General features: G+C 39.6%; 2 protein-coding genes across 2 annotated transcripts in view; one reads left to right on the forward strand and one right to left on the reverse strand.

Moving 5' to 3' along the window:
• CCDC109B (coiled-coil domain containing 109B) overlaps window positions 1-8,847 on the forward strand; it is a 10,160-nt gene extending 1,313 nt beyond the window's left edge. Inside the window, exons 5-10 of the mRNA XM_009327089.1 lie at window positions 8-29; window positions 4,603-4,707; window positions 4,935-5,095; window positions 5,938-6,141; window positions 7,559-7,675; window positions 8,639-8,847. Coding sequence (XP_009325364.1) covers window positions 8-29; window positions 4,603-4,707; window positions 4,935-5,095; window positions 5,938-6,141; window positions 7,559-7,675; window positions 8,639-8,716 — 687 coding nt within the window. The 3' untranslated portion in view covers window positions 8,717-8,847. The remainder of the gene's footprint in view (window positions 1-7; window positions 30-4,602; window positions 4,708-4,934; window positions 5,096-5,937; window positions 6,142-7,558; window positions 7,676-8,638) is intronic.
• A 91-nt stretch (window positions 8,848-8,938) lies between these two features.
• CASP6 (caspase 6, apoptosis-related cysteine peptidase) overlaps window positions 8,939-15,225 on the reverse strand; it is a 6,542-nt gene continuing 255 nt past the window's right edge. Inside the window, exons 2-6 of the mRNA XM_009327066.1 lie at window positions 14,827-14,973; window positions 14,312-14,388; window positions 13,683-13,858; window positions 11,338-11,494; window positions 8,939-10,721 (exon numbers count right to left, since the gene is read on the reverse strand). Coding sequence (XP_009325341.1) covers window positions 10,483-10,721; window positions 11,338-11,494; window positions 13,683-13,858; window positions 14,312-14,388; window positions 14,827-14,942 — 765 coding nt within the window. The 5' untranslated portion in view covers window positions 14,943-14,973 and the 3' untranslated portion in view covers window positions 8,939-10,482. The remainder of the gene's footprint in view (window positions 10,722-11,337; window positions 11,495-13,682; window positions 13,859-14,311; window positions 14,389-14,826; window positions 14,974-15,225) is intronic.

Here is a 15,225-nt window from a genome sequence, read left to right on the forward strand (position 1 = left end):
AATTGAGAGGGCGGAAGTCTTTGCAACAGGTATCTCACATTTCTGTCATTCCTTAGAATGAAAACATTCCTTTTCAAATGGACTGTACTTCTCTCCTGAAGCATGAGTTCAGTCCTCCATCAGGTTTAGCGTTGTTGTTGTTGGGGTAGTTCTTGAATGCTTCTGGGATTTATTGGTGTTTCAAATTTAATATCTGAGTCCTCTTGGAAAGGCTGATTAAAAATGCAAAATTGGACATATTACTGTAACCTTCCCTATGTCCCAGTAGTGTCCTCTATTATCTTTTTGAGGTAGCTTCTCTTTGTAAAGCTGCCTTAAATAAGTGTCTCTCTTCTGGTTTCCTTGATATTTTTTTCTTTCCTTGTCCTCCATGATCATTCTTAAAGACAAGCAATCGGGCTCTTGAATGTGATGTCTGCCAGTTGTTCAGTGTTACCCAGAGCTGAAAGTATCGGTTTGCCTTACTACGAACTTGAACTCGTATGGAAAACTTACTAAGAGCTAAGCAACCAGATAATGTGTGCAATGATAAAGGGCAGCTTTTTGAGACTTTGGGAAGGTTTCATTCATCAGCTCGAGTACAGTACTTCGGGGCCCTTGGGTTGAAAAGAAAAAGCTATACTGATATGTTAGCATTGATGTGGTCTTTCCTCCTTGTAGCATACTGTTTATCCCATTGTTCCAAGTCTTCAGGTAATTTTCTCAAGCTCTGCTCACTCTTTTCATGTGTTTTGTCTCTTTGGTCTGCCTGTTGATAAAAGCTAACATCTAGTTAGTTAAACTGGTTTTTCATTTTATTTCCATGACAACGTGGTTTGTATTTTGGCAGTGCTTTGTAGTTTTTCCACAGCAATTCTGAAAAGTCTTGCAACCCCTGTCCTCATCCTAGAGAAGGACTCAATCTCAAAAGTAGAACTGAGATGTAGCTTTCTTGTCCGAATCTGGTAGAATAGGTACTTGAATTTGGCTAACTAAAAACATCTATTTCTTTCCTTCCTCTCTCCCCTCCCCTAAAAAGAAAGAAAGAAACAAACAAAAAGGATAGTTACATCCCTGTAGAGAGATTTATTTTCCATCAGGTAACACATAAACAGAAGAAAGGGTGGGGTCAAGGAAAGTTGGTCCAAAGGTTCATAACTGGGTGCATTCGTAATGTTCCCTTTCTTCCTGGTTGATATTGCAGAGGGCTGCAGGGACTTTTAAAGGAACTGAAAATAGATTGATGCTCCTAGAAGATCAGGAAGCCACAGATCTAGGAGAAGCAAGCTGCTTTAGTTGCCTTTGAGAGCACATTTAGTAAAACAGGAAAATACCCCATAGAGCAATATATTTATATCCTCTAGAGCAATGGAGATGTGACCTGTGTGGATCCCAGTGTGTTCGTGAGCTTCATGTACACCGGAACTTTGGGGTTGGTTTGGTTTTTTGTTGTTGTGTTTGTTGGTTTTTTTTTAATGCTACATCTGCTAGGCAGCAAAAGTAGAAAATTCTCTTGAAAAAGATAATTTCATAAGAGACACTTGTGTCGTCAGAAGCCATTGTAACAAACAGTCATTGTCAGCAGCTTGCCTTCCCCTTAACATGGAAGTTTTCACTACAAAGGATTTCTTACTGGGGTGAGGCAGGGCTATCCAAGAACATGCGCCAGCAAACAGTTAACCTCTGAGTACTGCTATCTGTGCAGAGACATCCATGACAGAGGTATTTGTGATTCACTGCTGAATCCCCTTCTTCTGTGGTATGTCAGCAAAAGCTAACTACTCATTCTGCTTCAGTGCAAATATCGATCACTTGTGAAGCATAAGACAATTTCAGTAAGAAACCTACAAGTCTGCCATTTTTGGCATGGGCGGACAGCAGGTTCCAAAGTGGAAAGGAATTTGGGCTGTTTTCACCTCATTTCATCTGTTTAACACAGCCCCCAACTTTGAAATAGAAATATTGTCCCCTTTGATTAAAACAATGACTGTTAAACAGTTCTCTGCTCTGTATTTTTCAAGTGCTGGGCAATTGTAATGTTAAGAGAACAGCTTAGATGTTTAATTTATTAGGAAACTGATACTGTAAAAAGAAACTATTGGTCAAGTACCGAGAGTTGAATTTAAACATTTATTATTAAAGAAAAATTATGAAGCCTTGATTTAGTGCAGACACTTCTTCTGTGTCATTTAGCCCTTAAATGAAACCCAACCTTAATTGAAAGCATTAGTGCTGTGTATGATGACTCACTTTCATTTTCTGTGGATTTGATTTTGGTCCTGCAAAACTTCTGTAGACAAAAACTGGCCCTTGGTCCACATTTGAACACTTGTGCTTTGGTATAGGAAGGAAAGTAGCCTTTTGCTGAAAGGCTGTGGGGAATTTTTCTAAAATAAAACACCTCCCTTCCCCCCAAACTTTTCTGCTTTTCAGTTAATGAAAGGTTGGACAGGTTAATTAATTGGTGGTGTATCGCATCCAGAACAAAGAGCCTACCTGGCACTTCCTTTGAAAAGCATTTTTTGCTTAAATGTCACTTTATAAATGTCACCTTAATAATTTATATGCACATGAGCTTTGATGTTCTATTACACCATTAAAAAAAAAAAAAAAAAGAGTGGATGGGCACATTAAAATTTCAGATTTTGGATTGAAAGTGATAGCCTTCCAGGTTTGCTTTGGTACCCACACAGAGTGGGTCGGGGCGCCAGCTGGTGTGTTAGCTCATGGAGTTCAGTAGTCTCAGCCTCAGCAGATGGGGCACAAGAACAGAGTTCAAGTGAACAAATAATTGCAGATGTGGGGTTATCTACAGTGCCTTTCTGTAGTGGGCATGTGGGGACAGATGGAGGAGCTGGAGCAGTAGCACTGTGACAAATATTTACATACAAAAATCTTCATATTTTGTAGCCTGATTGTTATTCATCTCAGGAGTAAAGCTGCTGTTTTCCACCACTGCCCACCCCTTGGCAGGAGCAGGGGGGAAGATGCCCTTTTTATGTATAGGAAATGAAGACCAGGTCAAACAGTGGAGCAGCTGCTCGGTGGCTTTTGAACCCCCCATGCCACAGCAATGTGTCCAGCAGCAATGGTGTGCAGCTCCGGGGGTTCTTGGGCCACGTGAACCCCCTGTGGGGGCTGGTTTTACTGCGTGGTTCTGGGATCTGCTGGACTTGGGCCAGTGAGAGGTCTGGGGATCCACCATTACATGTTGCTGCTAATGACTCCAGAAGCTCCTTTTCCCTGTCTTCAGCTCCCTGTGGGATGTGATGTGTTCCTTTGCGTCTTAGCTGCGGTGAGGTGTGGTGGATGGTGAAACGAAGAGGAGATATGAAAGCCAGCAGGCAGGAAGAGTAGTCATATACTAAAGAAAAGAGGTTATTTACGACTTCAGGCCCCTTTAAACAGGGAAACAAAAAGCAGAGATGGGACAAAACAGATCTTTTACATTTCAGCAGAGGTTTTAGATTACCTTTAGATTGCCTTTGTGTATTGAATGTAAAATAGGAAGGGATCCATTTCTCATTTGGATGCAGCTATTTCTCCTGTTGTTCAAGAAATCGGAAATGTTGTCAGAGTACTAATTTTGCAAGATCTGCTGTGTTGAGAATGCCCTGGGAAGGGCTTCAATATGTCCATGCTGTTGGATGAGAGCCTTTTCATATATTGAAGTTGTGGTCCATCTACCAGTGGCAAATCTTTTCTAAGCCCTAGGCAGACACAGATACTGCCTTTTGGGTGAAAAGGCCTTTGGCAAAGAAAAATGGTAGAGAGGGGATGAAAAGAAGGAACAAATATAAAAGCAGGATAAAATCTTCAACAACCAGCTTTCCTGGCTGAATGTCACAGTTGCCCCCTTGTCTCTGATTTTAAGTCAATGAAAATAGATAGGATTTTTTTTTTTCCTCAGCCCGTTCTCTGTGTTGCTGATGGGGTAGTATTCATGTAAATTTTTGCATAAAAAAGAAAAGTAGAAAAGGGTTCTCCAGAGCTTTTTAGACTAATGCCTCTGTGGCTCCTGGTCTGCCTTGTACTGGACAGTCTAGCTATCTACTTCTTAACTCCCAGTCACAACTGATATTGAAACAGAGTGATTGCAAGTACCATTAATAAAAATCTGAACACCACTACTGATAAGAATTGGTCCTTTTGACTAGAAGAGCTTGTTTAAAGAAAGACATAAATCTATAACTGAAGATGAGGTCTTTGAAGGTCTTAATTTCCCAGAACCCTTTGTCCTAGTGAAGATGCAAAGTTTTGTGTGGATGGAGAAACAAAAATGCAAATCTTTATGTTGCAATATGTTGCTGTTTTATGAAAGACTTCTTTTTCTTCTGCCCTCCCCTTCCCAACGGGTCATAATTGTAACACAAGAAAACACAAGTCTGCTCATAGTAGTGGCAAGTCCAAATGACACTGCTAGAGAAATCATTCAGGCACACACACACTCTGCGTTGATGTGTTCCTCCTTACTTTTTAGTATTAGTTACCACATTTACTAGAAGTACAGTTCCCTTCCAAACATTATTAATAAAGAACTCTAGCACTTTTTCAAAGGGATATCAGCTAATGTTTAAGATTCCTTATGATAAATGATTTAGAACTTAAATCTTTCATCTGCAGATGGTAGCAAGGTCTCTGATGCAACCTTGATGGAGGTCTTATTGATGAATGACTTTAAACTTGTTGTCAACAACACAGCATACAGTGTGTCACCTCCTGCAAAAGGTAAGAGTGATGCTTAGTAACTCGGATTATCTCACTTCATCTAGTGAAAGGCATGGGAAGTCTCAGAAAACTGGAACCTGTCTGGAGAAAGGAATTAAGGAATTTCTCTTTTTTTTTTTTTTTTTTTTTACTATTGGATGGTCCTGCTTTTTGGGGTTGGAGGTGGGGAGAGAATGAAGAAGGGTAGATTCTTGAAATGTCTTATATGACAAACACTTTCTTTTCAGAGACGCTGAGTAGTGAGCATGCTACTGAAATGGAAGATATCAAATCCTTGGTTCACAGACTGTTTGTGGCTCTACATTTAGAAGATCACCAGATCAGGAAAGAGAGAGAATTGCTACAGAAACTGGACCATCTGAAAGAAGAGTTGCTGCCTCTTGAACAGGTTGGAAAGTGGCATTGCTTTTTTTCCTTTTTAAACTCAAAAGCATTTCCTTTCATCAAGAGTAAGTCCTGTGATAGAAAAAGATTAGCATGAATGGCTAGGGTGTGTCTGTTTTGTTTGTTATGCAAACGAGGGTCAATTCAAATATAATTCAAATTACTTTCAATTCGGTTCTTTTCCCTCCTGTTATGCACATGCCCTGGGTAGAAACCACAACACCTGGAGAAAGCTGTCATGAACAAGCCTCTGCATGGCTAGTATTGGGATTGAAAGTCCTCTTAGTCACCTGTTGCTCTATGAGTTCTGAATACCCGTTACAGAAAAAACAATAGTGAGGTAGAAATCATCTGTGGCTTAGGCTAGGCTTTTTTATATCACCAAGGCAGCAAGGCAAATTGTTTGGACTAATGGTTGCCATAATCCAAGAAGGGAAGGTATGAATATTGATCTAGTGCAGGCTAAGCTAACTCAGCATGAGGGGAGGAAGCCAGAAAGAGCCTGACAAAGTGGACAAACTTTTCCTTCGCTTCAGACCTGCTTTGTGAGGACCAGCCTCAGCGTTAACCAGAGCTGCCTTGAATGGTAAATGGAAATCTAGTAGACGTAAATCCCTAATAGTGGGAAGGGGAGATTAAAAGCAGCATTTCTTGGTGCACAACAGCCAGGAGATCTGATTGCCCTTGGATTTCAGTCCTTTTCTTTCTTGGCAGGGTAAGTTTCTAAGAGGAGTCAGTAAAAGATCCTGAAAAAGGATCTAGCCCAGCAGGAGAAAACATAGTTGAGGAGCTGCTCATCAGTTGCGCTCGTTTGCTTGAACAGGTTTCTATATTCCTTTTCCTCAGATGAAAGCCAGAATCACGGACAGGGCAGATGCAAAGACCTCCAGGCTCCTATGGGTTGGCTTAGCGCTGATGTCAACACAAGGGGGAGCACTGGCGTGGCTCACGTGGTGGGTCTATTCGTGGGACATCATGGAGCCGGTCACATACTTCATCACTTATGGGAGTGCCATGGCTTTCTATGCCTACTTCGTTCTTACTAAACAGGTAAGTCTTCATTTTGTAAACGTCTGGAGTATTGTAAAGGAGGAAGACTGACTCTGAAAATCACAATGTTTGGGCTCTGATGAAAATACAATTCAGTAAGTAGCCTTGCCATCAGATAGGGACTTGTTTGATCCCTAATGGGGTTGGATATGAACATTACATTATGCAATGTCAAGCCAGGTACTGTTACACATGAACTGCAGACCTGCTGCTGAGCAGAACTACTATCTGTAAGAGTTCATAACCTAGGGAGTGAAAACTGATGAAAGAAGTCTCTCCTTTTATTTTAAATTTTTGTAGATCACTTTGAATAGTAAATGGCACCTTGCTCATTGCTGTAAAGGGAGAGCAACAAGTACTGCTGTGCCAGTTTGTGAATGCTGCCTTTCAGCAGGCCAGGAAGCAAATCACTGAACAGTAGGTTTTATTTGCTGGAGTTTACATATAAAGGGTGCAGGGTGCCAAATAGTTTGGAAATCTGGCAGTTGCATTATTGAAATATACCTAATTTAGTGCCTGAAAAAAATTTATTGCTTTGTTCTTCATAATCTGACTGCTTTTCCTTGACTTTGAATGAATGGAGGTAAATCTAGGACAGCTGAAATGGGGCAGGAAACAGGCTTTGTTCAGAAGAAAAAAATTTTGCTGGGTAACAAAAAAACAGATCTTAACTGAGCTGCAGAACACACTTGTCCTGAAATCCTGTAAGACTTCGAGGAATGTTTCTTTTTCCTATTTTAGCTCTGTACTTTACTCCCAAAGTGGACATCTCGATGTCAAACTTTCTGTGATGCAAAATTCTTTTTGTTACGGAGGTATGTGGAAGAGTAGCCAACGCTTCCTTCCGTAATACCGATGGATCTATAGACCTCGTGAGACGTCAGGTTCCTTTAGTGGAAAGGGGAGATGTGTCTGTTTTTATGAACAGCTGGCTCTGAATGCGAATTTTACTCCTCCTCACTGACTTTTAAGAAGGGCTATGGCATTCCTACTTTTTATATGTGAGTAGATAAAGAGATTACTACTTGGCTTTTCCGAACAGCTGCTGGCGCCATTGCTTGAGACTTTCAAATAAGTCTTTGAGAAATAGTAGTTGAACTTTCTCTGACTCCTTGGAAGTAGTGTCTGTTGACTCAGGCAGCTCCTGTCATGAAGATCCACGCTGTCTTTATTATGACTGAAAATTCCTTTAGACGTGATAGAAATGATTCATACCATGTGTCTCAAAGGGCCTTATGACTTACAAGGGCATAACTTCATATGTAGCCTCTTAACAGAACATGTGTGTGTGTTGAACTAGATAAATCTTCCTGAAACAGGCTGAATTTCTATTGAAAACTCATTTGCGCAGATAATCTTCTGACCTCTACCCAGTTTTCTTGCTAACCCCAAATATGTGCCCTGCTTTCTTCACCAGGACTACATTTACCCTGACGCTAAAGACAGGCAGTTCCTCCACTACTTCTATCAGAAATCCAAAAAACAGCATTTTAATGTGGAACGATATAACAAGCTCAAAGAAGACCTAGCAGAGGTATTTAAATACAGTCCTTAAATAATGAGGTAGCCTCTGGGTTAAGACTTTTTCAGTAAACGCTCAGCTAATGGAAAATTGACCTCAAGGTTTGTGACTTACATTCAAAACAAACAGTGTATTGCTTATCAGCCAGTTTGAGCTGTTTAAATAACCATACAATGTTTGCCATTGATGTATAAACTACTTCAGTAAGTCATCAGAAAGGGAGACCTTCATGAATTTAATTTAAAACAAATAAGTCAGTTTATCAGCCCAGACATCCATTTTTTGCATACTCGAATATGTTGCATTTTCAGCCATTTTAATAGAATAGCTGTATTGCTTTGGGAGACAGTGTGCTTGCTGCACTGCTGTGGTAACACAATCTTCTCCCTTCCTTGGAAGAAAACTGTCTTGCAGAGTTCAGCATTTAACAATTTAATCCTATTCCTCAGGTAAAAGGCTTAGATTTCCATCCAGTCACCCATATTCTCTCAAAGGTGGTGGTGTGTGTCTGGGAGAAATTTTGTAATCTTCATGAAAAAATGTAGCAGATCCCACTCCTCAATTCTTACTCCCCCATTCCATCTCCCCAGCCCTGTGTTCCATGTCTCATAAAAGAAAACTGAAACTACCCCTAATTTTAGTTCAAGACCTGTGGTTCAGGGTATCATTCCATGAGCCACATTTGGCATAAGGCTAGAGTTTGATGCTTCTTCAGTATCCTTTGAGTATGAATTTTGTAATTGTCATTTCAGGAAAATAATACTTTGGGGTGTGGGTGGATGGGCAGAGCACATGCTTCTCTCTGGAGACTGGCTGAATGACCTGTAAACGTTCGGCGTCCTCCATTCGATTAGTATGGTTTCTTGCATAAGACCAATGCCTTCTGAGAAAAGAAAGATACTGGATGTGTGAAAAGAGGAGGAGAAGACGGAGGGCTGCAGAAGGACGAAATCTCACTCTTTCTTTCACTGGCAGGCAGAAGAATCCCTGAGGCGTCTGCGCCAACCTCTGCACCTGAGGCTTCCAATCCAGGAAATCAATGACAAGGACTGACTTTGGTTTTTCGTATATATTAGAATTGCCTTTTCAAAGGTGATATGAACATTTAGTTACTTTATAGAAACTGGGTATTTTTGACCACTATAGTTTTGAAAGTTGCAATAAATAACTATAAAAATGATTTGGTCACTTGGTGGTTTGGGATTGTTTTTTGTTTTTTTTTTTTTCTTTCTTAAATACTATAAAGAAGTTGCTGAAGCAAAGTTCTTCAAGATATTTGTCAAACCTCATTAGTAAAATGGAGGCATTCTGCCTGCTGGTAAAATGACAGGGATATTTTATAGAACAAGGGCTGTCTTTTAGGACTATTTTCTATAGCACAGCAGTAGCTCATAGAATAATTTTCTGCATTGAGTATTAAGGATTTTTTTCCTGTTTTCCTTTCCCTAGCTCTGTGCTTTAACTCTGATAGAACACCATTGGTGGAGGTTAGACATGCATTACAAGTAAGCTTTTTTAGTAAATATTGCTAGGAAAGTAAGATATATCAAACTCATTTACTATAAAATCATTTATGTTTCACTGTTGCATTTTATTGAAAGAATTTATCAAAACATTCAAGTTTATACATCCATGATTTATACAAAGCTTAAAGTAGCCATAGTAAGATTTAACATCTGTGACTCAGAACATAGTATATGGAAAGATTAGCTAAAGCAGAGCCAGTAAGTCAATTCTTTTATACCCAGGAAAGTGGATTAAGACACTTTTCTCAGCATGAGTTCTCCATTGTCCCCCAGAGTTAAGCATATGTACCAATAATGTAAAAAATAATAAAAGAAATATTTGCTTCTAGTGAGTATCATTGAAATTACTGATGCTGCAGCAGTAACAATCCTATGGTGAAACATCCTGTGGTGACAAATGCGCTATCACTTTTATATACACCGTGGCAGTGTATGGCTGATCTCCCCTGGGGCCAAGGGGAGGAAGAGGCTGATCTAGCACCAAGGCCTGAAGTATGAAGGTTTGCATACGTTGTATTTTGCAGAGCTGCCTAGGTATGTCCAGCAGTTGTGAGCCTGGAACCTTGAAACGATTTGCTTTAGCTTGAGAGATGTGTACAAGGTGAGCTTACCCAAAGTCATGCTAAGTGAGCTGTACGTGATCTCATTTCGCTACTGCTTGCTTTTCTCCTGAGGATGCGAAGCACCAGCAAGCTTTAATTGTGCCCCAAACATAAATGATGTGCAAGCAAAAATAAGCCCTTTATCTATATTAATGCTACAATTGTACTCAAGGAATTAAGTTCCTTTTTAGTGTTCAGAGAAAATAAAAAAATGTCTAAAAAGCTATAAATTCACAAAAATTGGAAGGTGGATACTGCTGTCCACAGATTTAAAAAGACATCCTACAAACATATTCCCTGTAAACTGTGCTCTTGGAGCAAGAAAAGCTAATCTAATGCAACATTTGAAATGTTTTGGAAATAGTAAAATGTGCCATAGTTAGATGGCAATCAAGCAAAGAACTTTTAAGAAAAAAAGTAATCTAGAGTACCAATTTCAATAAAATCTGAGCACCTCTTAATAGTTTTGCACCAGTCAACTTTTCCCAAATTCCCTGAGATGAACAGAGCTGTAATAGTAGCTTTAAAATTGCTTTAAGATTTTAGAAACTATTATATATGCAAACTATAACATTTGATCCCAGTGTTTTTGCAAACAACCTTGTAGAATATTAGTCTCCTGAACTAAGATGGTGTGTTCTTCACTTCTGCAGTGAGTAGTAGTTAATGGTTGTCATTGTTATTTAACAATCTACTTAGATTTTGGATGAAAATACAATTTTTTAGTTAACATTGAGGCAAAACAGGGAATCTGTTTTTTTCCTATAGCATTAATGTCTCTGCACATATCCACTTTGCGATGAGATACTTTCCTGTTAACAACAGTAAGAAGTTCTGTGAACTCCAAGGAAGAGCCGTGCTTCCTAAGTGCCTCACACAAATCTTGAATGTACCAGGAGCCATTTTCAGTTTCACGATGAGAAAAGTAACCTATTGTAGAACAGGAGCATGAAATTATATCCAAACATAAGTAGTGATGCCACTTGAAAAATATTCATGATAGTTACTGCTTGCTAGCTGCATCCGTAAGGGATTACTAATGGGTGTAAATCTTACTTTGCCAATTATGTAATTTCACTAGATGTTGTGGATAGGAAATGGCTTTGAGATCACTTATAGTGCTCAGCCAAGAGGAGCATGGTTCAGGGACTGGTAGCTTACAGGATTGTATCTGCACATTACAAGAGAGCAGATGGGACTGAGGACAACATGGAGGACTGGAGAGGACAGCCACATAGTGCAAGGAAATTTATAAGCCACCAGAATCCTACAGTGCTGGAAAAGAGAGGAATGTTTGCTGTCAGCAGACAGCTCAGCAGCAATATTATGATGAGAATGTTTCTGCTTGGCAAATTAACTGCAACCTTGATGGTTTATTTTCACTTTCCTTAACATGTGAGGCTCTTTCCCAGACAAGATGTCACTTATCAGACATGCAAAACAGATGACCTGGAACTGTACTCATTGTTTTGTTTGCAAAATGAAGAAGTGTTCAAGCTTGTTACAGTGAAGTAGCAGACATCAGATGTAAATTACTACAACTTACCTTGTGCCACAGAGTAGCACATGATAAAGTCTGCGCCAGCAGGCAGGGTATAGACACCAGCTGCATCCACTTCAGTCTCATTGACAACAGATTCATCGCTACCATCTATTGAATCCTGAGCAATAACTGGATCGTCATGTTTATCACCTCGACATGCCTGTTGGTGAGAAGTATTGTTATGCTTTCACCTCTGCCAAGCTCACCTATGTTAGTATGATACTTCTGACACTAACCAGAGAGGACTTCTGTTCAGTTAGGTGTTCCACATTACCATGAGTCTGGATTCATAAAGACCCATTTACTTCTCTATCAATTAAAATATTGGTGACGAAGCCCAGTGAAAGCTCTGAGATGATCACAGAATCGCTGAGATTGGAAGGGACCTCTTGAGATCACCTAGTCCAACCCCCCTGGCTCAAGCAGGGTTAGCTAGAGCAGGTTGTCCAGGACTATGTCCAGTCAGCTTTTGAGTGTCTTCATAGATGGAGACTCCACAAGCTCTCTGGATGACCTCTTCCAGTGTTTGACCACCCTCACAGTAAAAAAGTGTTTTCCTGTGTAGAGATGGAATTTCATTGGCTTTAATTTGTGCCAGTTGCCTCTTGTCCTGTCACTGGGCACCACTGAAAAGAGCCTGGCTCCCTCTTCTTTATTCCCTCCCACCAGGTGTTTATAACATTGATAAGATTCCCTCCAAGCCGAACAGTCCCAGCTTTCTCAGCCTCTCCTCATATGAGAGATGCTCTAGTCCCTTAATCGTCTTTGTGGCCCTTTGCAGGACTCACTCCAGTAAGTCCGTATCTTTCTTGTACTGGGGAACCCAGAACTGGACACAGTACTTCAGATGCAGCCTCACCAGTGCTGAGTAGAGGGGAAGAATCACCTCCCTCGGACCTGTTGGCAAGGCAGTCTTGAGTAAATGCTCTGAAGCACAGCCATCGTTACATGCTGTTACACTTGGCCTCTTAGTTCAGTCTCAAATGTGTTAGTTGAGGGCGGGTTTTTTGTGAGAAGCCAGTAAGTGAGCCCAGTATTGTCACCGTTGCAGAAAGGCTATACGTGGAGAATAAGAAGGTAAGAACACACTCAAAAGATACAAAGTAGGTAAGGAGCGCTACTTAAGAACTGTCACTAAAGAGAGAAACATGAAAATCTTCTTTCATTTATAGTGATGAAATTCCATCTTTGCTGTTTCCACTGATTTCCAAAGGTAAATGCTATGCCAATTGTGCTGTAACTCAGTTAATTTGCTTTTTGATAAGTATATATTATAAATGTTTCCAAGTATTAGTTATAACTTAAAATTGAAATATGCAAATCATTTTCCATCTTTTGCACCTGGTTAAAAGAAAAAAATCAAAGCCAAATGAGTCCTAATGAAAGATGAATTAACAATGTGCCGATTCTTGCAGCGGCCTTGTTCCTAAGGAAGCTTTCATTTGAAAAAAAGGTAATTCTTAGAATTACTCTATAAACTACTACAATTACAATCTGCTGAAGGCCAGGTTCTCATTTGAGTTTGCTAATTGTAATCTGGATAAAGATGGGATAAAGCCCTGTGTAACCTGGTTTGACCCCATAACTGACTCTGCTTTGAAAAGGAGGCTGGACCAGAGACCTCCTGAGGTCCCTTCTAACTTGCATTATCCTGTGAACCAAGGAAGGAAACAGGCAGTTACACGTGGGCTTTATTTGACTACTTAGCACAAGCAGTATTTCTGAGACAATAAAACCTTAAATTGATTCTTTAAATTCTACAGAGATGCCAATTATTGGTCATGGACAGAAAAGAAACAAAACAAAAACCCAAAGAAAACCAGAAAAAACATCACCACCACCAAAACCAACCAAACAAAAAACCCCCACAAAAAAACAACTTCTGTAAGGATCAAGTAAAGGGACTTGCCTGTAAGGAAACACTGAAGGTAAGGAGGTTTGATAGCCTTCTACAGCCTATCCTAGGGCTGTGAGGTGTGAACAGTAGTAGGAACGGAGCTGGGGCTGTACACAACTTTCTCAAAAAAAAATGATACTGTCTTCTCTGCCATTAAATATACACTGACAGTCAATCCGACATAGGCTTAATTTGGGTTGCTCTTCATAAAATTACTTCTTATTAAATACAGCTAGAATAATAATATTAACACTTGTGTACATAAAGGTTTTTAAAAAAAGAGAAGAATCCATGTCTTAAATGCCTTTAAGGAACAGTTTTCCATACCTTCTTTCCTAAAGACGCAAAAACTTTCCCTTGTGGAAAGACTGTATCAGGAAAACTGACTTCTGTATTACAAGAAGACATAGGTCAGTGTTAGCTCCACTGAATTCAGAAACAGACATCTTACCTGAATAATAAATATCTTCGGTTTTCCTACCAGACTCTGGCACTTGTCTCCTCTGAACATGTCTGTGATTGTCTCAATTTTGATGTGGGTATCATATGCATAAACGTGATCATTCTCACCATGACTCAGGAACACACAAACAAAGCAGTCAGCATTGCTGTGGTCATCCTTAGAGGCTGAAATGGTCAAGTGGTGTTTAAATGACTAAACAGCGATCTTCAGGTTTAAAAAACATTGTACATTTGTATCGTATAATTAATCTCCAATCAGTCCTTTTTCAAATGAACCCTATTTTCAGGTAGTGTAACACTGCAGAGATTTGAAAGGTGCAATGATTCAACACGGCTGAAGATAAGGGCCACTACAAGTAAAAAGACGACTGTTACTAACTTCTCTCGGCTGCAGGTACTTTCTTTCAGCTCTTAGCGACTTCATTAGCTCTCTCCACAGAAGCTTCACTTACATTGCAATAAAATCATCTGAAGTCTAACCCTTAAGTCCTTCTAACGTTAAACAACTCCCTTGTGCACAAAAATTATTTTAAGTTAGATGAACAGAGAGAATGGAAGAAAAGATATCTGGAAATTCTGCTACAAATAGTTGGACATAACCAATATATAGTCTCCTACCTTCATAAATTTTCTGCTGCACATCTTCTGCTTTCAGATCATCAAAATGTCTGACTTCAAATCCAAGGTCTGTCAAACTATTGTTAAAACACATCAGTATCAGTAAAAATCTAGTTCAAATTATACGTCAGTTGCTACCAACTCAGTTGCTTTCCCTGTGAGAGAATTAATATTCATGTTTATGCATTATTTATGAAAAAACCTACTAAACTTGATTTTGAACTCAAACAGGTGTCAAGTGCAGGTGTAATACCTAAAGTTACTTCAAATAGTTTGTCCTAAGAGGTCTGGACACACTGAAATCATAGGACTTGTGCCAGTAGTTTCTGTGACTCAAAGGACTGTGCCTTGAATTTTTTTTTGTTATGACTTTCTTTGCCAAGGTTGCATAGGTGCTGATGTCTGCAAAATCTTTTGTTCTATACTTAAGTGTAAGATTTAGGTAACTGCTTATTTGACCATGACTTCTGAAGTTTAGCTTTTTAAGCTTGAGTAGAGGAAACCAAGTTTCTTACCTGCGTTTCAGATTGTTTCTGTCTGCAAGAGTCCCACGTCTGTCTGGCAGCCTCAAATGCCAAAAGAAGTGCTCGTGATTGAAGATTAACGCAACTCCTCTTCTTTCATGGTTCATTTTGTATTGCACTGTAGGATCAAGTGATTGTCTGTTGCCAGAGACGGAAAACATTCTTGATCACTGAGTTCATGGCTAATTGAATTCCCTTCCTGTATTCCTGCTAGTTGAGATTTTTTAATTGACTGGAGACTTTGAGGATCCAATTTCAGAAGACAAGACCTCAAAATGTGCAATATTTTAAGAAAAGCCTCAATCACTAGGTCTTTTTGAAAAGCTCGGGTATGTTAAGCAATTCAGTAAAAAAAAGTGTTGGGTGTGTACTAGGCTCTATCAGGTAGGT

The sequence above is a fragment of the Pygoscelis adeliae genome, unplaced genomic scaffold (genome assembly GCF_000699105.1).
Source record: "Pygoscelis adeliae isolate BGI_AS28 unplaced genomic scaffold, ASM69910v1 Scaffold87, whole genome shotgun sequence".
Taxonomy (NCBI): Eukaryota; Metazoa; Chordata; class Aves; order Sphenisciformes; family Spheniscidae; genus Pygoscelis; species Pygoscelis adeliae.